Source organism: Dipodomys ordii, unplaced genomic scaffold, assembly GCF_000151885.1.
Source record: "Dipodomys ordii isolate 6190 unplaced genomic scaffold, Dord_2.0 Scaffold78, whole genome shotgun sequence".
Lineage (NCBI taxonomy): Eukaryota > Metazoa > Chordata > Mammalia > Rodentia > Heteromyidae > Dipodomys > Dipodomys ordii.
In genome coordinates this window covers 2,205,314-2,232,623 of record NW_012267294.1, presented here as the reverse complement: position 1 = coordinate 2,232,623, position 27,310 = coordinate 2,205,314, and the positions used below count along the sequence as shown (strand labels likewise).

Sequence of the window (27,310 nt, the reverse complement as noted above, 5' to 3'; positions counted from 1 at the left end):
TTTGTGGCCTAAAATGTGGTCTATTTTAGAAAATGTTCCATGTGCTGCTGAGAAAAACATGTATTCTGATGCTGCTGGGTGAAACGTTCAGTAGATGTCTGTAAAATCTAGTTGATCTATGCAGCTGTTTTGATCTGGGGTTTCTCTGTTGAGTTTTTGCCGAGTTGATCTATCTAATGGGGACAGTGGTGTTTTAAAATCCCCAACAATTATTGTCTTTGGATCTATATGGGATTTGAGGGAAAGTAGGGTTTCTTGGATAAATTTGGGTGCTCCATTGTTTGGCAAATAGATATTTAGAATTGTAATATCCTCCTGAAGGAGCAATCCCCTAATTAGTATGTAGCGACCTTCTTTATCTCTTCTCACGAATTTTAATTTGAAGTGTATTTTATCTGATATTAGGATTGCAACTCCTGCCTGTTTATGGGGCTGTTTGCTTGGTATTACTAGATTTCTTGATTATAGCCATTCTAGCTGGGGTGAGGTGGAACCTCCACGTTGTCTTGATTCACATTTTTTTTTTATGGGTAGAGAAGTTGGGCATTTCTTCGTGTATCCACTGACCATTCTTATTTCCTCTTCAGAGAAGTCTCTCTTTTCTTTAGTCCACTTATTAATGGGCAATTGTTTCTTTGAGGATTTGTTGTTGGGGAATTTAGCTTATTTGAGTTGCAAGTATATTTTAGATATGAGACCCTGTCCCTTGTATGGCTTGTGAAGTTCTCCTAGTCCGTGGGCTTTCTATTGATCTTGCTAGCTATGTCCTTTGCCTTGCAGAAACTCTGTAGTTTCATACAATCCCATTTGTCCAATCTTTCTTTGATTTTCTGTGTTTCTGAGTCTCTATTAAGACATCTGGGCTTGTGCCAAGGAGCCCTAGAGTTTCTCCTATTCTTTCCTGTAATGTCTTTAGGTGTCTGCTTTTATTTTGAGGTCTTGGTCCAGTTGGCGTTGATTCTGGTGATATATATATAGATCTAGCTTTAGTGTTCTACAAGTGTTCAACCAATTGTGCCAGCACCATTTACTGAAAAGGCTGTCTTTCTTCCATTCTACTTCTTTAGCTCCCTTGTCAAATATTAGGTGACTATATCTGTGGGTTCATTTCTGGGGCTTCAGTCCTATTCCATTGGTCCTGATGTCTGTTCTTGTGCCAGTACCAAGCTGTTTTGATTACTATGGCTTTGTAGTAGAGTTTAAAATTTGGAATTGATATTACTCCATCACTGTTCTTTCTACTAAGGATTGTTTCTGCTATTCGGGGCCTTTTATTGTTCCATATGAATTTTTGGATTGCTTCTTCTATTTCATTGAAGAATGAGGTTGGAATGTTGATAGGTATTGCATTAAATTTGTAGATAGCCTTTGGCAGTATTGCTATTTTCACGATGTTAATCCTCCCAATCCAGGAGCATGGAGGTTTTTCCACTTCCTTATTTCTCTTTTAATTTCCTTTTTCAGATTTTTAAAGTTTTTGTCATAGAGGTCCTTCACCTCTTTTGTTAGGTTAACTCCTAAGTATTTGATTTTTTGCGGGGCTATTACAAAAGAGTTTGTTTTCATAATTTCAGCTGTGCTCTTCTCGTTATTGGCATACAAGAAAGCCAATGATTTCTGAGGGTTAATTTTTTTTTGGGTCCGGTCGTGGGGCCTGAACTCTGGGCCTGGGCGCTGTCCCTCAGCTCTTCAACTCAAGGCTAGCGCCCTACCACTTGAGCCATAGTGCCACTTCTGGCTTTTTTCTTTTTGCTTATGTGGTGCTGAGGAACCGAACCCAGGGCCTCACGCATGCAAGGCAAGTGCTCTACCACTGAGCCACCTTCCCAGCCTCTCTGAGGGTTAATTTTATATCCTGCTAGTTTGCCAAGGTTTCTGATCAGCTCAAGCAACTTGAGAGTGGAGTCCATGCGGTTCTTTAAATACAAGATCATACCATCTGCAAATAGGGAGAGTTTTACCGTATTTTCTTTCATATTTAATTCATCTTCTTATATCTACAGTGACTTTTAGAGAGTATAAAACTGGGTTAAAAAAAACCCTCTATCAACCTGACTATGTCTTTATTAAGGGAACTAAACTTGTTACCTTGAATGTCATCATTGAAAGAGAAAGGTTTACAGTAGTCTGCTGTTAATTTCTGTACATTTATTATTTTGAATTTGTTTTCCATTTTCTTTTTGCTGTTTTGTTATTTTTTATAGTGCTATACATTTTTCTCTTTTCATTTTCTATATGTTAACTATGTGTTTCCTGTCCTTGCCCAATTAAGTTGTTACCCTTCAGGGCATAACCTGGCCTAAACTGGCCAAATAGGGTTATCTTTCAGTATCTGACTTTCCCTGGCTAGTACAACCAAGTTATTGCTCTTGAGGATCTAGAATAGTCTGGCCCAATAGTTGTTGATCTTCAAAGTCTAAAATGGACTGGCCCAATTGAGTTCCTGCCCTTTGGGGCCTGTCCTATTCTGTCCTAGCCTAACCCAATCAAGTTGTTTTCCTTCATGTCCTAATTGATTTATTGACCTTCAGGAACTGAACTAGACTGGCAGAAAAAAAGTGGATATCATTCAGGACCTGGTCCAATCAATTTATATTCTTCACAGCATCCAAATCCATATCACTCCTTTCACTATCTCCTCCATCCCTCCCAAGCCACTCTTATCCTTGTTTGCTTAAAAGATATCCATGGAAGATTATGAAGGGTATTCTTCTTCCCCATTCTTCTTTGTCTACTGTCTACTCATTTTGAACAGGTCCATATTCAACTTTCCTAATTGGAAGTTTCTTGTGTGCCCCTTTCTCTTTTTTATATATATATATCTCTTTTTTTTATTGTGAACATACTCTACAGAGGGGTTACAATTACATGGGCAAGATAATGAGTACATTTCTTATCAAGCATTGTAGCCTCCTCCTTTGTTTACCATTCACATCCCTTCCTAGCCTCCCCCCCCACCCCCCACCAAATCCTACCCCCTCACCAAAGTTGTAAAGTTCGTTTTCAGCATGACAACTTGTACTTCTCATTGTTGCAACAGGTCCACCTGTATCCTTATTTAAACGACTTGTTTTTCCCCTTCCCCACCACAAATTAACTGACATCAAATACACTGAAAGCAGGGTTATACTGTGGGGGAGGGACATACAAAGCAACAAAGAAATAATCTTATAAATGTGTTAGAAAGAAATGCATGAGAGAAAAACCATTTAAATACATATCTAAGGGTTCATTTTCTTAACATCACCTTATCTGACCTTTTCTGCTTGACTCATGTGGTATATATACACAATGGAATTCTATGCCTCCATCAGAAAGAATGACATTGCCTCATTGGTTATGAAATGGAAAGACTTGGAAAAAATTATATTACGTGAAGTAAGCCAAGCCCAAAGAAACATAGGTCCCCTGGTTTCCCTTATTTTTTTGCCCCTTTCATTCAGACCCTCTGCTACTGAGATTTCTCATCTGTATGAGACTGCTGCCTCAACCTCCAACATTTTGTTTTCCCTAATTGGAGAATCAGATCATGAGATAGTGTCTTGTGTAGCTTCTTTCCTTGGACATATGCTCAGTTATACATACACTGGACCATTGAAAAGCTCAGTTCTTCTGGTATCATTTTTCCTGCCTTGACATACATGGGGTCATGAGTTATTGAGGTCCCTGTTGTGGTTCCTTCTTCACATTCCTGATTAACCTTGAATTGCAGGTCCAATGTCAGCCAGACCAGGAGGCTGCTGAGGTTGGGCAGTAGAACATGTCTCCTCCTAAACAGAAGCTTTCTTTGATCCTCTTAGTCAATGTCAAAAAATCAAGCCTAAATCAAGCAAGGCCCAGTGGGTACTGGGTAGTAATTGCCCAGCTTCTTCTTGAGAGGTGGATTCTATTCTCTGCTGGGCAAAGCCAGTGTTCCTTCAAGAAACCCCGAAAAATCTTGTATTTGTCACAATGTTGTTCAGACATAGCTCAATGATACCAGTTAGAAGGAAACTCCCTATAGGAACTGAGAACACCTTGTCACACATGATTTAGTCTCTCCATGAACAACTTTGATACCCCAGGCAGGCCTTCCACATCCCCCCTCATTCCACTAAGTTTTCACTTGTATGTGCTTTCAAGCAACTTCAGACTTCCCTATTACAGCCCTGACCATCCCTGAGATTAGTCACAGTCTCTCAAGGTCTTAACATAGAAGATGTCTACCTGATTGAGGCTGAAGGTATAATTCACTTATGGCTTTGAGCGGAACATGTGGATCAGTGAAAATGGGTTGTAAAGTAAAGGAATAAAGAATTAGCTCAGCAGATCACCTATAGCTTTCCCTGACCCAGTAAAGTACCTCAATGCCTGACAGCAGTTGCCCTGCCCTTGTGAGACAGGTCTTCATGGAGGACAGAGATGAGGAAGCCACTGATCATTGTGGCTAGAGTTGAAGGTAACTTTTCCTCCACTGGGATGGGCTCTCGACAGTCATTCCTCCCAAGTGAACTTTCTGCAGGTAATACATTGTCCCAAGTCAGTTTGTAATGTGGACAAGTGCAGCCACCCTTTAACTGGATAAGTAGCTTGAGGTGTGCAAGCTGCCATGGCTGGAACCATCTGTTGCAGGAAGGAGGCTTTGGCCCTGGTGCCTGTAGATAGTGATAAGTGGGGATGGGGTGGGGCCAGATAGTAATTTTATTTGTTTATGAATATAGCAAGTTAAAAAAGATAAGGGAGCTACATATGGTGGTACGTGCCTGAAATCTCAGCAGGTAAAATTATGAGTTCAAAGGAAACCTGGAACTCATAGCAAGAGTTTATCTTAAAAATTCCAAATAAATGACTTGACTCTGGTGGCTTATACCTGTGATCAGAAGGCTAAAATTCAAGTAATGAGGTTTGAATTCAGCCCAGGTAGAAAAGTCAGTAAAGATTCTTACCTCAACCAGCACAATGCTAAAAGTGGAGGAATGGTTCAAGTGATAGAACCAGCCTTGAGGGAAAAAGGCAAACAGACTACAAGGTCCTCTGAGTTCAAAACCCAGTACTGGTTTAAAAAAACAGTCAGCAAAAATTAAAATTAACTCTATCTTGGCAAATTCCCACCGAAGTGAAATGCTGATTGCAGCAAAAGGCAACATTGTTTCTGTTCAACATGGCCCAGGTGCTGTGCTAAACAACTGACATATTGTTGGGTTTAACTCAGATTAAATCCCTGGGAGACATTCTTCATTTATTGAGTTCCACCCACCCCTCAAGTTGTACAAGCTTCAAGCTTCAGCCAAAAGCATGGCAACAGGATGCATACTTGCTTGCAGGAAGCTTGAAGCCCAATAAAGAGGACTCCCAGAAAGGCAAAGAAAGGTGTTCTGGAAAGTTCACTTGGTTGTTCCAATCCTAGCTTTAGCCATTGATCAGGCTAGAATTATTTGTTGATACCTCTGTCTCATCCCCTACATGGTCATCCCCTCTGCAGGCTGCTTCCTTCCTGCCTATTCCCAAAGAGCTTGGGCAGAGGATCACAGTCTGGGCATGTGCATGCACACACTTTCTTTCCTTTAAGGACAGAAAAGGTGCACCAGAAATCTGTGGGAGTGTGGAGGTGTTGAATTGCTTCAATGTTGTCATGAGCAACAAAATGTCCTCCCTTGTTTTCTGCTTTCCTAGTATCAGGTGGAAATTCACAGCATTCACTTTCCATGGCCCTGAGAACTGACCATTGCCTAATTAGTGGATTTGTCTCTGAGATCTGCAAATACTTGAAAATGTTCTTGCTTGGGGAATGTGTTTTTTTCTGAACTTCTTACAGTGGTAGGAGTATTCTTTTTTGATTATTTACCTTTTCTTTAAATATGATTTATAATATATAACACAGAAACATAAAAGATGCCACAAATGCCCTGTTCCCCTGTCCCAGTTTTTCTTCCTGTAGGTCTCTGGGTTCACGGGGGGTGGGGGGGGAACAATAAAACATTTGTTTTATTGTTGGTCCCTCTGCTCACTTTCCTGAGTGGCTTTTGCTTGTTCAATAAACTCTTTGCGGGGGGCAGGGGGAATTAGACAGAAGGGAACAGGAGACGGTTTCTGCTTGCCTAGCAAAGACAAGGGCTCCAATATCTTGGGCCTGTGCTGCTGAAGTGTGACAGGACCTGAAGTTAACCCCCCAGTTCACATTAAAATTACCTGCCCATGAGCTACTTTGTTTCCATTAATTTTCCAGGCAGAACATCTGAATCCAGGTTAGAAACTAGAAAGAATTGTGATAGAACTGTGTGAGTACATTGTATTTTGTGTTGTGCTGTGGTTTTGTGATAAATTTGATTCAAAGCTCACCTTAGAGTTGGCACTCTGATAAAACTGTTCCTGAAGGGATTGAGATCAAAGATCAATTGAGTGGCATCTTGAAATCATCATTCTTATCTCCATTTGTGAAAACCATCAATATTGCTCTGAGCCTCTCGTAGGGTCTTGTTTCTCATCAACAAATGGTGTTAAACATTTTCACATGTCCCAACCCCAAGGTAATGTTGCTTGAACACAGATCCTTGTGTTTGTCCAGCTCTTAGCCTCACAGCTGGTGCTTTACCACTGAGCCAAGCCTGTAGTCACCATTTTGCTGATGAATTGGAGGTAAAGTCTCACAGACTTTTTTGCCTGGGCTGGAACCCCAATCTTCCAGATTTCAGAGTTTGCAATTGTGAGCCATCAGTGCCAGCTTGTTCAAGCCTTAAATTTTCACATTTTCTCTACTGTTACTGGCTTGGTAAAAGCCAGGTATCAGCCTCCAAATCTTCAGAGATGAAAATCATGCTTGAACTGAGAACCTCCTACAAAGGAGAAGGAACTCATCTAGTTTAAAGATGATATAAACTGTAAGATAATATCTTATCAGAGTCTAGCACTATATTCCAGATCTAAAACAGAATATTTACGTGTATGATAGATAAAACAACAGTGGAATTTGTAAGTTTTATTTTCGTGTGTGTGTGTGTGTGTGTGTGTGTGTGTGTGTGTCAATTCCAGGGCATGAACTCACGCTTGGGTACTGTCCTTGAGGATTTGTTCCTCAAGCCTAGAGCTCTACTTGATGAACATCTCCAAGTTTTTTGGCTTTTGCTTAGTTAATTCGAGATAAAAGTCTAAAGGACTTTCCTACCAAGGCTAGCTTCAAATTATGACCCACCATTTTCTGCCTCTTTAGTACATAGGATTACAGGTATGAGCCACTGTTACCTGCTTTTTTCAAGTATTGAAAATATCTTTTATCAATGCTGGGGGACAGTGATAACTCAGATGGTAGAATTCTAGCTATTCAAGTAGAGACTCTGTATTTAATCTCTAGTACTAACTCCCCCCACCCCACACACACACCAAAAAAAGAAAGGAAACATTATCAGAACACTTCAGATTTACAAAAGCTCAATCCACTGTGATCAACTAAATCTTCATACACATTACTTTTCAAAACTTGTGTCCCTAAACTGTTTATGTTCTTTCTGATATTTTATTTACTCTCAATATTTGAATATGAAAATTTTAGTAGAAAGTACAGTAATTATTTCCCTCTGTGCTGAGTTCAACCTCTGATCTTTGCATATGCCAGGCAAGCCTCTACCACTGATAACCTCCCTAGCTTAGAATATTTGGTGTGTGTGTGTGTGTGTGTGTGTGTGCTTGGACCTAGGGACTGGTTAATATCCCATAGCTTTTTCACTCAAGATTAGCACTCTACCACTGAAGCCATACCTTTGCTTCCCAATTTTTATAGTTAATTTAGATAAGTCTCATAGACTCTCCTGCCTGGGCTGGCTTTAAACTGTGAACCTCAGATCTCAGCCTTCTGAATAGCTAGTATTTCAGACATGAACTACCTGTACCTAACTTGGTAGCTCTCATTTTCTAAGAGGAAGAATACATTGTCCAAAATATGAAAGAAAGAAAGAAATATACTCATTACCTAACCAATGGAGTGGTGACCCCTCTTTACAGCCTTAATAATAACAATAAAATTATATTCAAAATAAAAAAAATCCTCTGACAAGAGGTTCAAACCTTGGACTGTATTTTCTTGTAAGATGGAGGCAGTGTTTATGTCAAGGAACTACTTTGGTAGAAAAGATTCTAGCTCCTTCAACCTGAGCAAAGAGTTCATGATTAAACTTCATCTCCAGCAATAAACTGGGCATGGTGACATATGCTGTGTCCCTGTGTCCCTGGTAGGTGTTCAGTTAGGTAGAGAAGAGCCAGCCAGAGTGATTCCCAGCCAGAGTGACTCTAATCTTAAGGTACTCCTTGAGTCTTTGAAAAGCCTGGAGCTTGCTGAGAATCACAGTATGAGTCAGCCAATCCCAAGAGAAACAGAAATAGTTGCAAAGAACCTAAGATAAGCAGAAGAAAGACCCCATGCTTACTGACTTTGTATTATAAAAGCTATGAGAAAACAGGGGTCAGGGCCTTCCTGCTTAACCAGCTGGGACTGTGTGCAGGGAGGTCCAGCTCCAGCTTACAATAAAGGACTCTTTTGCTTTTGCAAGGATTAAGGTCTCTGGTGGTCTTTGGGGGTCCTGAAAGTGGACCCAACAATAGGATTGCTATTCAGGCTGGCTCTGGGGGCCAGAGGCTCCATCGAATTGAGAAATGTAAGAGAAGGGGTGGGTTGAAGGAGGATGAAGATGTTGAAGTGATGACCCAGATCAAGATACATTGTACACATACATTTGTATTACATGGCAACAAATCCAACACATGACCTAAACTGAAGATGAGTGAGGGAAGGGCTGAGGTGAAAGGCATGGGTGAGAGTCTTGAAAGGGGTGACATTGATGAAGATGACCTGTATTCATCAACCGCTTCAGTGAAGGGCAGCACCTTTATACAACTATGCAAAGATAATCAAAATAGACAAAAAGAAGAAGAAAGAAATCAGTCTGGAGGCATGGCTTTTGTGATATACATGCCTTCCTGGAAAGAGAATATTCCCAGTCTGACACTCAAAATATATACACACACATTCATACACAGTATTTTTCAATACATAGAAGTTACCAAGAAATTGCTTCTTGATATCAATCATTACTCTTTTTTGGGTCATATGTGGGACTTGAACTCAGGGTTGAGCACTGTCCCTGAGCCTGTTTGTAGTGAAGGCTAGCACTCTACCAATAGAGCCACAGGGCCACTTCCAGTGTTTGAGTGGTTAATTGGAGATAGGAGTCTCATAGGGATTTTTCTGCCTGGGCCAGCTTTGAATCATGATCCTTAGATCTCAGCCTCCTGAGTACTTAGGATATACTTATCATAAGATATCACCACACAGCTAATCATTGCCTTTTGAAAATGAAGGTTTATTTCTATGACTATAAACCACTTCATAGAAAATAGCTATAATATGCAAAGCCAGTGAAAAAAAACAATCATTAATTCCTTCAATGAAGTAGCAATATTTTAAAATTTAAAATATATGTCTATGGTTTAATCATTGTGGATTTATAAACATTTTTCATCAATGAAATCACACTAAAAATTAATTCATTCTTAGTGAATATCTCCATATTTACCTTTAGACAATAAATAAATTGACTTGGGAAGGCTTTTTGTGTAGGTAGAAATCTCATTCTTGTGTCAGTAAAATTCACAAAAGATTTCAACTGTTCTTGGAATAATGTTTTGCTTGTTGATGTAAACAGTGGCTATTCTTAGTGAGAAGGAACACAGCTGACTTCTGGATATTACTCCTATTTCCAGGAAACTCTGTTCTGCTTTTACTTTCAGTTGCTTTTATTAGAGGCAAGTGGAGACTCAATCTGTGTTGAGAAATAAGCCCTGAAATAATCTTTTTATGAAAACTCATGGGATAAACCTAATCATTAGCATTTATCAAAACATCAGTGGGCAGGCTGAGAAAGGTAGAGCGCTAGAGAAGAGATGCAAAATGGATGAATCCTTTCTAGTTTTTCTATTTAGGGTTAAACTGAGTTTTAACCCCTGTTGGACCCAATGACAAGTAATTTCAGGATCTGATCATGTGTTGTGAGAACCTGAGTAAGAGTCTTGTTTTTAGGCTTATCGTTCTATCGATGTTGGTCTGAGGCCTAGATGTCCAACAGTTCTGACTTCTAATATTAGATATTAGATTGCTATATACAAACAGCGTATAATATGTACCCTACTATGTCCAGTTCATACTCATCTACATTGTGATCGTGATGTTGATCATGTTGCTTAGAGTAAGATGTTGTTGCTAATTTTTAGTGCTGAAGGAATTTCCAAAATGGCCCATTATATTTGCTGTTAACACTTGAATATTTTTAGCATAGAGAATTTCAATAAATATTCTTTCTAGGGTTATTCCCTACATGTTTGCATGCACATGACCACGTTCCCATCTGGTAGGAATTAATGGACTTCCTCAAAGAGCAATATTGAGCTTGGTAGATGATCTTAGTAATGAATGCCACTTTCTAGTGTATACCATAATAGACTTTTAGTTTCATTTGGATTCTCAACCAATAACACACATTACATGTTACTCAAATTATACAGCAAATTTTATGCCATTTTATGTGGGTAAAAGAAATTTGTTTTTGGCTTAAAACCAAATCTCATTGTTCCTCGAGTTCTTTGACTACTCCTGTTATTTACATAGCAGGCATATTTCTATTATGATACCGTGCTATTTCTGAATAAATACCAGTGTTCTTTGACTGTTCTGTTTTGTTTTTATTCTTTGTAAGTTTTCAGTTTGAGAAGCTGATGCAGAACATTGGAACTTTCCTCCCTTTGCTCACAAAGTTGATCCTCTGACTAAGAACTGTGCTAAAGCTCTCTGATTACCTCAGAAACACATAAATACAGTTTCATTTTCACTGTTCTTGTCCAACATTTACTTGGCAGGCTGCCTTATGCAATTTGATGCTCAGCTTTAAGAGGAGTGCTTTCCTGACTAGCCAGACAGAAGAACTCAGAGCTAAGGCTGCTGAGAACTTGTCTCCTGACTACAGAACCACACAAAGGTGAGTTCTGTGAAGAAACATGGTCTTTGGTGGGCTATTCCTTGAGGATTAGCAACAGGGAGCTCTGTCCATAGCAATTTTACTAGTGGGGGTTAGGGGGTGGAATAGGGTGTTGGGAAGGGGTCAGAGGTTAAGCAGCAGTGGAGTGGGAGGACATGGGAAGCTCCATGGTGTGTGACCTTCCAGAGTGCTTCTGGAAATTCACCTTATAAGGCTCCTTCAGTCCCCAGGCAGCCATGGGGTGGTGGACCTTACCGAAGCATACACAGGAGGAGCTGCTCTTCCTCAGGTGTCCAGCAGAGACTGTAGCAGAGAGCCCTGCATGGAACACCTACCCTCCTCTGCCTCAAGGGACCTTAATTCCCTCCTGGCACTGAGGGACCAAACCCTAACTCCAAACCCCAGCAGAGTCACTGCTGGAGGGTCGCTCCTTCCAGCTCTCTCTTGCCCCAACTTCACCATTACCCTCAGTTCTCAGACGTTTCCCTGACGGTAGCTGCCTGGAGTTGGAAAAGCTGAGAGCAAAAGTAGTCTTCACTAGTCCATTTGCAACCTCAGTGCACGGCTTGCCCATCTTCATGCTGTCCATGTGCACTAGTTCATGGATTCCCTGCAGCTGAGCCGCTTTGACTACTTTCTTTTCTCATTTCTTTATTTCAACATTTCTTTAATGTTACAAACAAAGATAGGTCAATTGTAAGGTCTCAGCCCAGGATCTCTTCTGAACTGTTTAACTCCCTTAAACAATTTACTGTGTTGAAGCTGAACATGTGAACATGAGGTCAAGATGTTGGGGGTGGGGTGGGCGGAGAGCCGAGGGTGGGCCAATGCAGTCATAATATTCAGTATTCATAGCTGAAAATGGAACCATGTAAACTAAGGAGATGGGTGGTTTGAGGAGAAGCATGAAAGGGGTGTCTTCGATCAAGATGATTGTACTCACAAATTGACATGTGAAATTGAAACTCCTTGTGCAACTTCTTAAAGATAATTTTTTAAGTGTGTGAGCTCCATAGTAAGACCCCAGTGTGCTTGTGTTATTTAGATAAACTCAGTTTGGGATAGTTTTAATTGTATCTTGGTCTAACCCAGGCAACAGCTTTTGGAGACCACTAATCCAGTATATGACCTTCTTCTCCTGTTTAATTTGGATTTGAAAGCATCTATGCTCACCATCTTAGTCCTGTACTGCAATCAGACATGGGGGAGAAGGAGAAAGAAGGAGAGAAAAAGAGAAGAGAGGGGGAGAAAGAGTAGGGGAGGTGAGAAGGGGAAGGACAGGCAGAGATAGGGAGAAAAGGGAAGTTGCCGAGAGAGAGAGAGAGATTGATGAAAAAGGGACGAGGGAGAGAGAGGAAGTCAGGGGAAAGATAGGGAAAAGACAGGAAGCAGAGGAGCATGGGGAGAAAAACAAGAGGAGAGAACAGAGAGAAGGGAGTAGAAAAAGATAGGAAGGGAAGGAGAGAAGAGAGAAAGAAAATGAAAGAGGGGAAGGAGTGGAGAGAAAAAGAAAGGGAAGAAGGAAAAAATCAAGGAAGGAAGAACTAAGGTGTGTGAGCACAGTTATTATGCAATGATGAATCATCTAAGAGATGTTCTTGAAAAAAAGGTAGCCTTGCCTTTCCCTTACTGATAGGACGGTACCTATGACAATGAGCTGTTCTGGCCAGGAGTTGTTATGTTCAAAATTGAGGGGATGAGTGGGGTTGGGAGACATGGAGAAGAATGAAGGAAGGGTGATGTTGATCAAGATTCATTGTCCTCACAACTCACATGTTGACTTGAAACCCCTGTGTATAGCATTTGAAAGATAATAAAAATGTATAAAACATAAATTAATTTTGTAAAAAGAACTTAACACACAAGTGAGATTGTACTTGCTCCTGGGGTTGCCACTAGATCTGTATTCTATTAATCTTCTACTTTTTTTTTTTGGTGGGGGTGCAGGTTAACATGGCATCAGAATCCATTTGTCTAGTGGAAAATGAAAAAGAGCAGCTGATGGTGAACCCCAAGGCAGTCAAGGTTCTTGAAGCGATTACACAACCTGTGGTGGTGGTGGCCATTGTAGGAATGTATCGTACAGGAAAATCCTACCTGATGAACCGCCTGGCAGGACACAACCAAAGTGAGTGCTTTCTTAAGACAGGAGCCATTTGCTGGGATCATTGATAATGCATGGTAATCATGCTTGTTATACCATCAAGAAGAATCTGACTTCTGCTAAGGGAAAAACTTTCAATCTTTATTAAGATTGACATGAAAGCTTATCATTTTAAATCCATACTCATAAGATATCACACTTCTGTAAACAACAGGAATTTTCCTTATTCTCTTTAATGACCTACAAGAATAATATTCTGGTGCAATCTAATCTTACCTACTCAGTTCCTTTGATTATTTCCTTCCTCCCACTGATATAATTTCGTTAAGACTGTAGAATCAATGCAGATGTCACCTAATATGCTTTGTTTATAAAAGTGAAATTGAAAGACCCCCGACTCAGTGGGATACTTTCGTCTATGGGAGGGCGCCCCAGAAACCAAGACTCCACACCAGTAAATGCAACAAGCAAGAGGAGTTTATTCAGCATTTGCACAAATGGACTCTCTGCCTCAGCTAGGGAGAGAGCCCCGAGCAGTGGTTACAGGCATTTTTAAAGACAAAAACCACAGGATTAGCATATGACACCAGGTGCCCCAGGATTGGTCCATTTACAAGTCACTGTGTACTCCAGCAATCATTTTGCTATGCGGGAAACTTTATAACACTCTTCGTAAAATGGTTGGCTCAGGGCAAATCTAGTGGGGTGGTTTGCTGGACTCACCAGATGGTCCTTATCTTGGGTCCCATTTGGGGAATTTTCAAACAAGAACTTAGAAAAACATACTCTTTTGTTCTTTATCTTTAACCACAGACCTTGTCCAGGGGCTGCATCTGGACTCTGAATCTTTTTACTTATTTTTAGGGAGGGGAAGGGTCAGTGCGTAAGCAAGTTTACAGAAGCAAAATCAGCAGTTAGCAATTGTAAAATGTAACTCTAATTTTTAATCTTTCAAAATAAAGGAAGATTTTGAGATATAAGGAAAGCAGTAAGAATTGCATTGTCTAGAAAAAAAAGATGCTTTATAATTTTTACTAACTTTATAACCCATATAAATAATGTAGTAAAATTGTTTCCCATACTGTTATGTGTATTCATTATTTTTTTAAATGCAGGGTGATTTTTGTGATATTTTTATTTATTTTTTCATTTTATTATCTGCAAGTCATTGCACAATTGCATTATCATTCAACAAAGCAGTTCATGATTCCAGTGCATCTTGATCAGTGTGAGTGATTTCCTTAAATAAGGTCATTTTATTTGCTCCTTCTTGATTTCCAGAAAATCTGTTGCTAGTTCTATCAATCCTTTGCCTATGAAGGCTCCCTGCATTATATTTTATATCTTCTCTTCTAGCTCATTATTTTGAAAGACAGACTCAGTATGATATTCTCAGAACTTAAAGCACACCTATATTAATATTTTTCTCTTTGGTTGCAGGTTTCCAGCTGGGCAGTACAGTGAGACCTCAAACAAAAGGCATCTGGATGTGGTGTGTGACTCACCCAACGAAACCAAATTTCACCTTGGTCCTTCTGGACACTGAGGGTCTGGGTGATGTGGAGAAGGTAAATCAAAATCATGGAGAATTCTCCTTTGGTTGTATTTCTTAACTTACCATATGTCATCTTAATTCAATTTCCATTGCTTAATTCAACTCCTACAACTACAAATCCAGTTATGAATTAAGGGTAAATTGTCTCTTTGCATTACTCTGATAAACTCTAATATTTCGATGTATTATTATTCTTTTAAAAAACTTTCCCCCTTTTTCTGACTCTGTTTTTTGGAAGTGGGTCACTAGGTCTACCCATTCTTTGTTCTTTTATTAGTCCTGGGCATCAAAATCAGGATTTTGTACATCCTACACAGTGTTCTACCAATGTGCTACAACCCTAATCTAGTATAGATATCTTAATGTGAGATGGCAGTGACATTAAATTCTACCTCAGACAAAGGGAGCATGTACATGTGCTTTTGGAGATCTTCCATAAGGAAGAATTTTCCTCTACTCTGTCAGCTGCTCATTTATTAATCATTCATATCAGTAGAAAAGAAAGTCTATTTATGCTTTGATTTATGCTTTTCTGGAAGGTATTGGGGATTGGACAAAATAGAGCCTTGCATACATACTAGTTATATGCTTACCACTGAGCTGGACCCTGGTCTCTATACCTTGTTTTTGCTTTGTTGCATCTTTGGATACTGAGCGTTCTTTCAGTTTGTTGTCCGTGTTATGGTGAAATTTTCTCTGCAGCCGAGAGTATGTTACAATGTAGTAAATATTCACTAAAGATACCAATTCTAAGTCCCTATCCTATATTCTATAGATCCATCAGTAAAAGGTAAGGACCTAGTTCAGGAGCCAATACACATTTTGTATAACCAGTACAGGTGCTATAGATGTCCAGAAGTGTCCATATAACCCAGTTATATAACTCAGAGACTATTTCCTAGAGGTATGGACTCTCAGCACTCATTTATGAGGCCAAGAGTACTTTAAATCTATTACCATAGTATAAATTGCTTTTGTCTAGAATTACTCATTTCCTTTGTAGTTTGGTGGGAGTTGAGGAGTACATAGTTCTATTTTTCTATACTTCATGATCCATCTCATCCTTAATATTGTTTCTGCTTTATCTTTCAGCCCTTTACACATGCTCACTGCTTCAGCCAAATGATATGACTATGTGATACATATGTATGACTTATACTTTATAATATTTCTCATTTGTCTACTATTTGTTTTACAATGTGTGTGATCTTTTAATCTCTACTTAAACATTCTATCAGCTTTTTAAATAAATGAAGCACATTGAAACAACAACTATTATTCCAGTGAGACATTCATATGTGTGAAGCTGCAAAACATTTTTTCCTATTTACTAAAATGGTCAATTTTCTCTCACACAATAAAATTTCAGTGTTTTATTGGCAGAGATGATCATCTGGGATAATTATATGCATATAGATGCATATATGTTGCATTTGTTTATATATAATATATATGATCGTATGTAGTTGCTGTAGAGAATATTTTATGCACATTGACAATATCATTCACTCTAAGAACCCAAGGCCTGAGGAACATCACTGTTAATGAAAAGCAAGTATACACTTAGGATACTTTCATAAACTTTGTCTTCTTTGTATTCTCTATTTCAACTGTAGTCCTAAATAAACAATAAATGAAAGAATGAAACAAGTAGACTTCTCTGTTCCTTGCTCTCATGTGCTTTCTAGTGTGATCCTAAGAATGACTCGTGGATCTTTGCCTTGTCCATTCTACTCAGCAGCACCTTTGTCTACAACAGCATGGGAACCATCAACCAGCAAGCCCTGGAGCAGCTGCAGTATCCTTCCTGGAAAAGAATAGTCATCTTGTATTGAGTTTAGGAAAATGGCAACTAACTCTGTTTCTTTAAGTGACTCAGTTTTCCTGGTTGAGGATGGGTACATTACACAAAATGGAATGTTATCAATGAGTTTGTAGGTGAGATCTGAAACTTGTTTATGGTGTATGGTGCTTTTCATTCCTTAGCTAAGGTCCCAGCTATGTAACTGAACTAACAGAGCTAATCAAGGCAAAGTCCGCTAAGAAGTCTGATGAAATGGATGACTCTGATGAATTTGTGAGTTTCTTTCCAGACTTTGTTTGGGTTGTTCGGGATTTCATTCTGGAGCTGAAGTTAGATGACCAGCCCATCACAGAGGATGAATATCTAGAGAATGCCTTAAAGCTTATTCCAGGTATCAGAGGTAGGCTTGGGAAGGGGAAGGGTTCAGTAGGGTTATGGTATATACTAAGCCCTTTTAATCTGCATTGGATGTGCATGCTTATTTGAGATTGGATTGTGCTACAATATGAAACATTGATTTTTGAAAGGCAACTGATTAGTTTTTAAAAAATACGACTCTATTTAAAAAATTACATTTTTACTCTATTAAAAATTACATCTTAAAAATGTAATGTCTATTTCCACTTTATAGTCCTCTAGTATCTTTTATGACAACAATTCTCATATCTAAAAAAACTAAATATATTTCAATAGACCATTTTATGAAATACTACATGTAGGCCAATGTTTTACAGAATTCTATCAATTCTCATAGATGATATGTCATAAAACCTAAAGTTTCAAAATAAAAACCAACAATTCTTTCTAATATGTTGTACCTGAACATTTAAAATAACATTATCTAGCGAAATAGTTCATCAACAGAACCATATGCAAATAAAATATTAACAAAATATGTTGTAGAAAAAGTTTTGGGTTTTCTTTTTTTTCTGTCTTTACAAATACTTCTTAAAAAATTTTTATTTTTATTTTTTGTGACGTTTTGGGTTTTCATCTGAACAATTAGTAAATCTACAGACACTTCTATGCTTGTTCTGGCATTATCGTTTGAAATTTTCAAGTGGAATATAAAATCACTAAAATGGGCACAAATACTAGATCAAATTATTTTAGGCCCATTAACATCATGAAAAATTATCCCTATTATAATCCATCCTATAATGTTGAAAGGTCCATTTATTAATTTTGGTTTTTTGTTTGTTTTTTGTTGGTCATTGGGCTTGAACTCAGCCTGGGCACTGTCCCTGAGTTCTTCAGCTCAAGCTGAGTGCTCTACCACTTAAGCCACAGTGCCACTTCCTAGTTTTTTAAAGTAAGTGCTTCATGTGAAAAAATTTAAATTTGGTTAGTATAGAATTACATGTAATAAAATGGGTCAATTTTTAAATCAAAGTATTTTCCACATTGTATTTTACTAGTATCTGGCTCATTGATGTTCCTCAATGGAAGAATATTGTACAGTGAATACTTAAGAAAAAGCCCTGATATTTCTTTTGAATAAGGCTGTCAATCTTTTAGTTACTTTCCCTATAATATCACTCTGTTCATTTGTCATCCTCATACTTAATGAATTATATATTTCACAATTGTTAAATGAACATATTATCAAAGTAGAATGTTTGGGGCACTTGAAAAGACTATCAGTATTTTTAGATATTATTTTATTCAGTCTTTCAACATTTATTGACCAATTCTTTTTTATTTTTATATGTTTTATATTGTACAAATACTCTATAGGACAGTTACAGTTACATGAGTATGGTAATAAGTACATTTCCTATCAAGCATTGTTGCCTCCTCCTTTCCCCCCCATAATCCCTTCCCTCCCACCTCCACAACTACACTCCTCTATCTACCGACTCCCCACACCCTGCCTAAATTGTAAAGTTTGTTTGTCAACATAGTGTCTTATACAAAGTGGTTTTTATTTTCTTGCTATTGTTTCTAATGTATTTATAATGTACCATGTGATTTTTTGTTTTTTTTTTGCATGTTCCTGCCCCACAGTATAACCGCTATTCTCACTGTATTTGATGTCGGTGCTCTGCATCTTGTATGTACACTTCTCTAATTTGAGGAGGGATGGGAAAAAACAAAATGCTTATTGATCATTGCTCTAGTTGTTCACATTGTCTCTGTAAAGCCTCATAGATTAATTTAGAGAATGAAGAGATATCCATAATACATCTAAGTTAATTTTACTCTTCAAAATTTTCAGTGAAAGTAGTCTTTAAGCAATTTGTGGTATGAACTTATACTTGTGAGTGTGTATACATATATACAGATATATTTGTATATCTGTATATATACAGATATTTGTATATTTCTAACAGCTTTTTTGTTCTGACTTTAATATTATGTATCTTCTTTCTATCATTTTCTCCAGTACCATCTTACCCTTTGCTGATATAATTTTATTTTATGTCTTAGATTTCATTTCTGTCAAAGATACAATAGAATCATAAAACTGCTTCTACCCATTTTGCTTCACTACTCACTAGTTAAATTCTTAACTCAGGAGAGTTTTGCCAGAAATAGGGATACTAATCAATTTTCTCCTTTTGTGGACAGATAGATACCTAATCTTCAATTACTTGTTGCCTTTTGCCTCTGTGCACACGGTTGGTTTGCAATGAAGTATCATTTTAAGGAGATTTTAAGACAGTGATGTAAAAATCTCTGGCAATGAAAATACTCAGCCCCTCGGATGTGAGGGCGATTTGGCTGTGACATGTGTCACTGCATTGATCGCCAGGGTTGGTTGAAAATACTCAGCCCTTTGCCTGATGGCTGCCCTTCCAATGATCAATTTTTCCATTTTATGTTTTTATTGTAAATGTTGAAAATGTGTTATTGAATTTGTGTTTTGTCTATAGACAAGTATCTTAATTTTTCTTAGAGATCAACTTTCATTTATAACTGTTACAATTAGGGCTTGCTACTCTATATTATTAATATATGACTGCATTTTTAAATGCCGGTTTGTTATATCCATTATCTCCTTTTTTCCTTTCCTTTTATTTTATTTTTTATTGTGCAAATTTATTGTTCAAGTACAGAGGGGTTACAATTACATGAGCAAAGAAATGAGTACATTTCTAATCAAGCATTGTTGACTCCTCCTTTGTTTCCGCTTCCTAACCCCTCCCCTTTCCCCCTCCCCACAGCCCCACACCACCCCCAATAACTAGTATATGACTGAGACAAGCAGAAACTGTCAGACAAGTTGATGTTAGGTGAAATGAACCCAAGATAAGGATTCAATTTTTTTCTTTCTTGTGATTTTTTCTAACATATTTATAAGATGATTCCTTTGTTTCTTTTTATGTCCCTCCACCATGGTATAACCCCTGATTTCACTGTATTCCTTTTATTTTTTATAGGCATGAACCCAAAAATTCGAAATGCCAACTTGCCTAGGGAGTGCATTAGGCATTTCTTTCCAAAACGCAAATGTTTTGTCTTTGATTGCCCTACAAAAGAAAAAGAACTCTTAATTCATATTGAAGACTTGCCAGAAGACCAGCTGAATTGCAATTTCCAAGTGCAATCCAAAAACTTTTGCTCCTACATCTTTGCCAATACAAAACCCAAGAACTTGAGAGAGGGAATTATTGTCACTGGGAAACGTGAGTCTTCTTTGCTCCTGGATTTACTTCTCTTCTTAATTCCCTTAAGAAATGCTTTGATTACATTTTTGCATTTGTTAAGCATATAGAAAAATAGTTGTTCATGCTTCATATATATAATTTCATATTTCCTAATTATTGTTTGTGTTGATGGAGCTTTATTGAGATAGAATATACCTTAAAAACTATTTCACTGATCATATAAGAGCCGACTGATGCTAAAGATTAATTCCTGTGTTTTAGATTAAGTCACTTGGGAAAGTGTTCTGTATGGATAGAAAAATATTTTGTGAATTTAAACTAGTTATGAAGCATATAAGATGCCAAGTTCCTAAAGGTTCATTGGGAGTTTAAAATCAAAATTCAGTTAAATTCTAGCTACAGAAGTGGCTTCAGGATGTGGACAACATGCACACATAATGTTAAGTTCTGTCATGATGTTCTTCTTAAATTAACATGCAGATTTTCATTCATGTTTAGAATTGGATCCCAAAAGTTAGACAATTTATTTCATTTGTAAACTTCATTCATTTTGCCTGTGTAATCTGCTTTTTAAAAAAACTTTATATAGAATTCTCTAGACAGGACACATTGATCATACTGGTGATTATTAGTGATTTAAATTATAATGTGTGAATTAAGAGCCTGAAAGAAAAAATGAAAAGGAAAAAGCAGTGCTGCCAGAAGAAATAGACCTTGTCAAATACGATAAAAGAATTTCATATCAGTTACTCAGGAGTCAGTGATTGGGAAGATAATAAATTAAGGTTATCCAGGGCAAAAAATTAGCAAGAAGTTACCTCAATCAGTAACTAGGCATGGTGGCTTGTGTCTGTTAACACAGATATGCAGAAAGAGTAAAAAGGAGGCTCACAATTCATGATAGCACAGGTATATACAAAGGATGCTATCCTTAAAATAATATCAGAAGCAAAAGTGGGGCTAGGAATGTGTTGTAGTGGCAGAGTGCTTGCCTAGCATGCATGAAGCCCTGGATTTGGTTCTTCAGTACAACATAAACAGAAAAAAGCAGAAGTAGCGCTGTGGCTCAAGAGGCAGAGTGCTAGCCTTGAGCAAAAGAAGCTCAGGGACAGTGCCCAGGCCCAGAGTTCAAGACACAGGACTGGATAAAAAGCAAAAAGTGTTGGTGGTGTGGTTCTGTTCATATAGCATTTGCTTAGTAAGCGTGAGGCCCTGCGTTCCAGCCATGATATCATCAAAAAAAGTGTGAAAGTTGTTTAAAGTCTTAATGTTTTTCACAATGTTAATTTTAGAATAAAATAGAAGTGTATCTTGATGTTTCTCCTTAAATTACTGGGCTCATCCAGGCCTGGGTACTCTGGTGGAGACTTATGTCAGTGCTATCAACAGTGGAGCAGTGCCATGTTTGGAAAACGCTGTGACTACCCTGGCCCAGCGTGAGAACTCAGCAGCTGTGCAGAAGGCAGCCAACCATTACAGCCAGCACATGGCTCAGCAATTGAGGCTCCCCACTGAGGACCTCCAGGAGCTTTTGGATGTGCATGAGGCCTGTGAGAGAGAAGCCATCGCAATCTTCATGGAGTTATCATTCAAGGATGACAAGTGGGAGTTTCAAAAGGATCTAATGGTACCATGTCTGCTCCTGGTCTGTCTTTTCTGAAGTCTTCCCCTTTTGAGACAATGCTTCTGCTCATCATTTTAACCCAATGGATCATTTCCTATCTGTACATTAGGAGCCTGGAATTTTATGAGTGTGAGGATTTTCAGGCTGATGTGTGCCAGACATCTATCTTTTATTGGTGCATAATAAATTACAATATGGTTGGCAAGTAAAATACCCAGGCACCAGTGGGTAGGAAAGCCCATGATACTCTTATCTTCAGTTAAACAACTAAAGTCCAGAAGTGGAGCTGTGACTCAAATGGTGCTAGCCTTGATCAAAAAACTCAGGAATAGCTCAGGCCCTGAGTTCAAGCCCCAGGAACAGCATTAAAAAACCATATGTGCATTTATAAATTTTCCATACCATTGTATACATATGACCTATGGTTCTGTATGTCATATGCAATCATATACTTAAAACATACAGTTGATATATATCTCTCTATATATGCCATACATCCTATTTATCATAAGTTATAGTGTGTGGATGTTAGATAAGTCAACAAGTGCTCTGCTCAAGGCACCCAAATGAGGTCAGAACTTCTGACTCTGCAATCTGTCAGGATAAAAGCACTTCACACTCTTATGGTTCCAAAACCTTGAGCATATGAAAAACTTCAGAAATATTGCAAACTTTTTAGGCATTCCTTTTCATCCTTGCAACACACATCCTGAGCTTACTCTCCTTTTAGACACATTCACTTGCTATAGCTTCTTTTATGGCTTTATTGTTGTTCATCACTGGGCTGTTGAAAGAATTGTGTGGGGCTTGTTACTGAATCCCATCATTTTACAGAGAATGATCCAGGCTCTCAGAAGGTTCAGGGACTTACCAATATTACTCAGACAGTTTTCAGAAGTGGTAATGGCTCCGTCCCCTGTCCCCATGTGCTCTGAGGCCTTCACCTTACGTCTTCCATGAAGATCACCTAGAATTTCTTTCTAATGCCTTCATTGCACTGTCTTCCTATCGCCTTAACAGAATACCATAGAGAGAAAGAAGGAAGATTTCATCCTGCAGAATGAAGATGCATCTGGCAAATACTGCCAGAAGGAGCTGAAGAAAATTTCCCAGTCTTTCATGGAAAGCATTTCCAATGGCACTTTCTCTATACCTGGAGAGCATAAGTACTACTTGGAAGCCAAGAAGAAGGTTGAACAGGACTATAAGCTAGTGCCCAGGAAAGGGGTAAAGGTGAGAAATAAGGGGATGAATTGCAGTTAGTCAGAGAATCTCATTTACGTACTTATTTGTTTCTTTATTTATATTTTCTTAGTTGTGGGGCTTCAACTCTAGGTTTGGTCTTTGTCCCTGCCCTCTTCAGCTCAAGGCAAGTGCTCTACTGCTTGAGCCACAACACCACTTCTAGTTTCCTAGTGGACGTTTGGAGATAAGTTTCATGGACTTTTCTGCCCTGGCAGGCTTTGAACTGTGATCCTCAGATTTCAGCCTCCTGAGTACCTTGGATTAGAGGCATGAACCATTGGCACTTGCATGGGAATCTCATTGTTAAAGGAAACAAAATCATTTGTGAGAAGAAAATCTACATTTTCCCTTCTATATTCACAATTGATTATTCTTCCAGATAGTTCCAGAACTTCCAGATAGAATAGGATTTTTTTCATAGATCAAATTGTGCAATTTTTTCTTAAGTTGATTAGATTTAAAAATTAAATATACCCTTTGTTCTATTCACAAACAACTGATAGACTTGCCTCAGATACAAATAGTAACTTGAATTTAACAAGATAAGGTATGTCATGTCATGCTGGCATGCACACCAAGTAAAAAATAATGGTGGGATTAATATGGTAATAATATTAGTGTTAATAATGCTCACACATATGCAAAATCATATTCTATGTTTCATTTTGGGTTTATTCTTTTTGTTTGATTTAACTCAAGGTGTTTCATGTAGCTTAAGCTGGTTCCAACTCATATCATTTCTACTTCAGCTTCCACAATGCTATGATTAGAAGTATGTACCACTATGTCTCAATTTCGACACCCTATGTTGTATTATAAATACTCAATAATCTGTAATTTCAGGCTACTTGGACAAATATAATTTAAATTTCAGAAATATCCTATAAATTACTACTAATGTTATCCAAGTTTTGTAGTTGAGAAATATGAGGCACAGGGAAGCTAATAAGTTGTAAATTCCTAGAGCCTGTACTCGGGAAAACTGTTATGCAGTTCATAGGATAGCCATACAGAACTCTGGAGTTAGCTCAGGAAAGATTTCTCTAAGAGTAGAATGAAGGTTAAGATGAATTATCAGAGGATTCCTTGTATTTTAAATAAAAGAATGCAAGTATCTTGGTAGAACAATAGAATGTAGGCATATAGTGTTTATTTTTGTGGTACTGGGTTTTGAACCTAGGGATTCCTACTTGCTCAGGTAGTATGCTGTCATTGGACCCACGCTTTTAGTTAGGCTCTCTGCTGGTTATTTTGGAGATAGCCACTCATGAATTTTTCTGTCTGGGCTTGTTTCAAATGAGATCTGCTGTATCTCAGTATCTGACTAGTTATGATTTGTAGGCATGAGCCACCAGTGCCCAGATAAAGAGTACACACTTTAGGTACATGTAAATCTCATTGATATCCTGGAATAGCAATAGATTTCTCTGTTGCAAAAGAAAAAAAAGCTTGAATCTGGGTGCTTTTGTCTCATGCCTATAATCCTAGCAAGTATACACACACACACATACACACACACACACATATTCATATATATGTATAATCTCAGCAAGCTGAGATCTGAGGAATGCAATTCATAGCCACCAAGAAAATATGTGGTACTGTTATCTCCAATTAACCACCAGAAAAATAGAAGTAGCACTGTGTTTCAAAATGGTAGAGTGATATTTTTGAGCACAAAGATTAGGAACAACAGCCAGGCTGTTATTTCAAGCCCCACAATGAATGAAAAACAGGCTGGAGAGCTAGGGCAGAGGCTGCTATAAAATTTTTCTAAGCACTACAAGAGAAATTGGCTTTGCTATTATGATTCAAGAAGGAACAGACACAGAGGAATCTTGAAGACAATTGAAACTTTACAGGATTTGAAGGAAATAATTTCTGCAACAAGAGAATATACTTTTGTTGTTTGACATATTCCACTTGTTTATTGGTTTCCTAGGCAAATGAGGTTTTCCAGACCTTCCTGCAGTCCCAGGATTCTATAGAAAAATTGATCCTACAGACAGACAAAGCTCTCACTGATGGAATGAAGGCCACAGCAGGTACTGGGGAAGGTAATGCTTTCAGAGGAGGGGGTTGGTTCCTGAAAACCTTAACTGATGGACATGAACATCTTTATGAAAGGAGCTTCCTGTTCTACACTGGAATGTACAAGATGCTAAATCTGAAAAATAAGAGGTCAGGTCTTGTCATAGCCAGTGTGGCAGCACATTTCCATGTCATTCTCACATGTGCCTGAGTTTGATCGCTGGAAAAATTCAGCGACAGTTTGGGTTCTGATCCCAATGGGTTAGGGTTAAGGCTTGATTCTTGTTGTTTTTCTTCTCTAAAACCAATGTGGAATAGCTGAGTGGGCTGATAAGGAAGTAGCTGAGAAGGAGCAGGAGGTGCTAAGACAGGAACAGAAGGAGCAGCAGCAAAAGATGGAGGCCCAAGAGAAAAGCTACAAGGAAAATATGGCCCAACTACAGGAGAAGATGGAAAGGGAAAGAGAGAATGTGATAAGAGATCAGGAAAAGAAGCTGGAACACAAGCTGAAGGTGAGTCTGGATGGGGCCTGGGATATATCACAAGGATACTTGTGAGCCTGCCTTTGCCAGCTCCTCCCACCTTCCTGAGAGAATCGCAGGGAGCTAGGAGCACATATGTTCTTACTACCCATGAATCAGGAGGAAACATTAAACAAATGCGTCAAAGAACATTGTGGTCCTGTATTGTGGGGAAAGAGAGACAGACACACACAGAGAGAGACAGGGACATCCTTAGCTCCTAGGGTTGTTAAGGGAAAACTCTTGATATTCAGTAAGTTTTATTTTCAAGGTTTACTTTTTCATTTTGTAGATTCAAGAAGAAATGCTTAAAGAAGGATTTAAAAATAAATATGAAGATATTGGTACAGAAATACATCAACTGAAAGAGGAGATTAAAACAACCAAGAAAGAGAAGCTATGGGGTGGAAAATTATTGGGTGGCCTGGGTGATGTGCTTCTCATAGCAGGGCCACATCCTTATCTTAAGTTACTTGGTGCCTTTTTGAAAGGGGTATACTACACAATGAAATAGACTCCAGATTTCTTTTAAGAATTAATAAAGAAGCCATTCTTTTGTCTGAATCTTAACTTTGAAGTTGATATCATGCTATTTTCTAAAAAGGTCAAAACAACAAGGGTACACATGAATGGAGGGATTATGAGTAAATGCAGTCATTATATTTAACATACATTATATTAAAAATGAACAATGTAATGTTCGGTGGGGACTAGAAGAAAAAATAGGTGGAAAGTGAAGGAAGGGGGAACATTACCCAAGAACCATTGTTCTCATAACCTGAGTTATGGAACTCTGACACATTTGTACAACTCCTTAACAACAACAATAAAAATTCAGTTTATAACTATTAAAAACAAAAATATATAGACTATTGCTTATCTCAATAGAAATAAAAAACGTAGGTTGAATATATCAGGGCCTGCTGTACAAAACCTGAACTTAATATCAGTCATATTAGTGTACCTAATAAGCTGATTAGAAGACATACTGAAAGAAAATACTAGCCTATGGAATATATCAAAATGAATGATAATAAAAAATTTTAAGTAAAATATTGTTCCTAAAAAGATACATGAAGTACTCTAGAATAAAATCAGAAGAATACTTTTAATTATTACTAAAATATTAATTTTAGATTGATAGGATCAAAATGTAGATGATTCCTAAATCATCATGTCAATATACTGTGATTCAAAGAAATAGGTAACACAAATCTTCAGGAAGTATATTTTAACATTTTATATGTCAGATTACAAATACTAAAATTCCCTCGAGAGGAAAAACCCAAAATTCAGCAAAATAAAACCCCAAGAATTGTGAACTCAAAAGTGGTGGGGTGAAGGGGACGTGGAGTACATTAATGAACAGGAGAAGAGAGGGAGAATGCCATCAAGGATGTAATGTATAACCACAAAATTAAAAAAGAATAAGAGAAGGGGGGTAAAAAAAGGAGGATGAGAAAAGAATAAGAAAAAGAGGGTGACATTGATCAAGATATATTTGTTCAGAAACTGCTTCTTTGTACAACTACTTAAACATAATAATAAAAAGAAAAAGTATGAACAAAACAACCAAGGAAATTCTAGAAAATGAAAAGATGGATCAATTAGAGAGCAAAAGCTCCAACCATGTTCTAGCATAGTGGCACCAGCCTCTGAACATTTCCATAGAAGTAAAAAACAAAATCTAGGTGTATAGGTATTGTAGAATCATGCATGCAATGAATTTCAAATTCTATTTGGCCAAAACAAATTTAAAACTCTCTCTGTATTGGTGTGTGTGTGTGTGTGTGTGTGTGTGTGTGTGTGTGTGTGTGT

At 38.0% G+C, this 27,310-nt stretch overlaps 1 protein-coding gene and 1 pseudogene across 1 annotated transcript; one reads left to right on the top strand and one right to left on the bottom strand.

Moving 5' to 3' along the window:
• Nucleotides 1–11,586, bottom strand: part of LOC105991869 — a 21,001-nt pseudogene extending 9,415 nt beyond the window's left edge.
• Nucleotides 11,587–12,950: 1,364 nt separating this feature from the next.
• On the top strand, nucleotides 12,951–26,171 carry LOC105991908 (guanylate-binding protein 4-like). Its single transcript, XM_013024656.1, has 10 exons — nucleotides 12,951–13,125; nucleotides 14,542–14,669; nucleotides 16,345–16,454; nucleotides 16,655–16,851; nucleotides 19,844–20,089; nucleotides 21,418–21,698; nucleotides 22,716–22,928; nucleotides 24,883–24,985; nucleotides 25,290–25,483; nucleotides 25,785–26,171. Exons 1-10 carry the CDS (start codon nucleotides 12,951–12,953, stop codon nucleotides 26,004–26,006), a joined length of 1,869 nt encoding a protein of 622 aa, XP_012880110.1. The 3' UTR covers nucleotides 26,007–26,171.
• The last annotated feature ends 1,139 nt before the right edge of the window (nucleotides 26,172–27,310 follow it).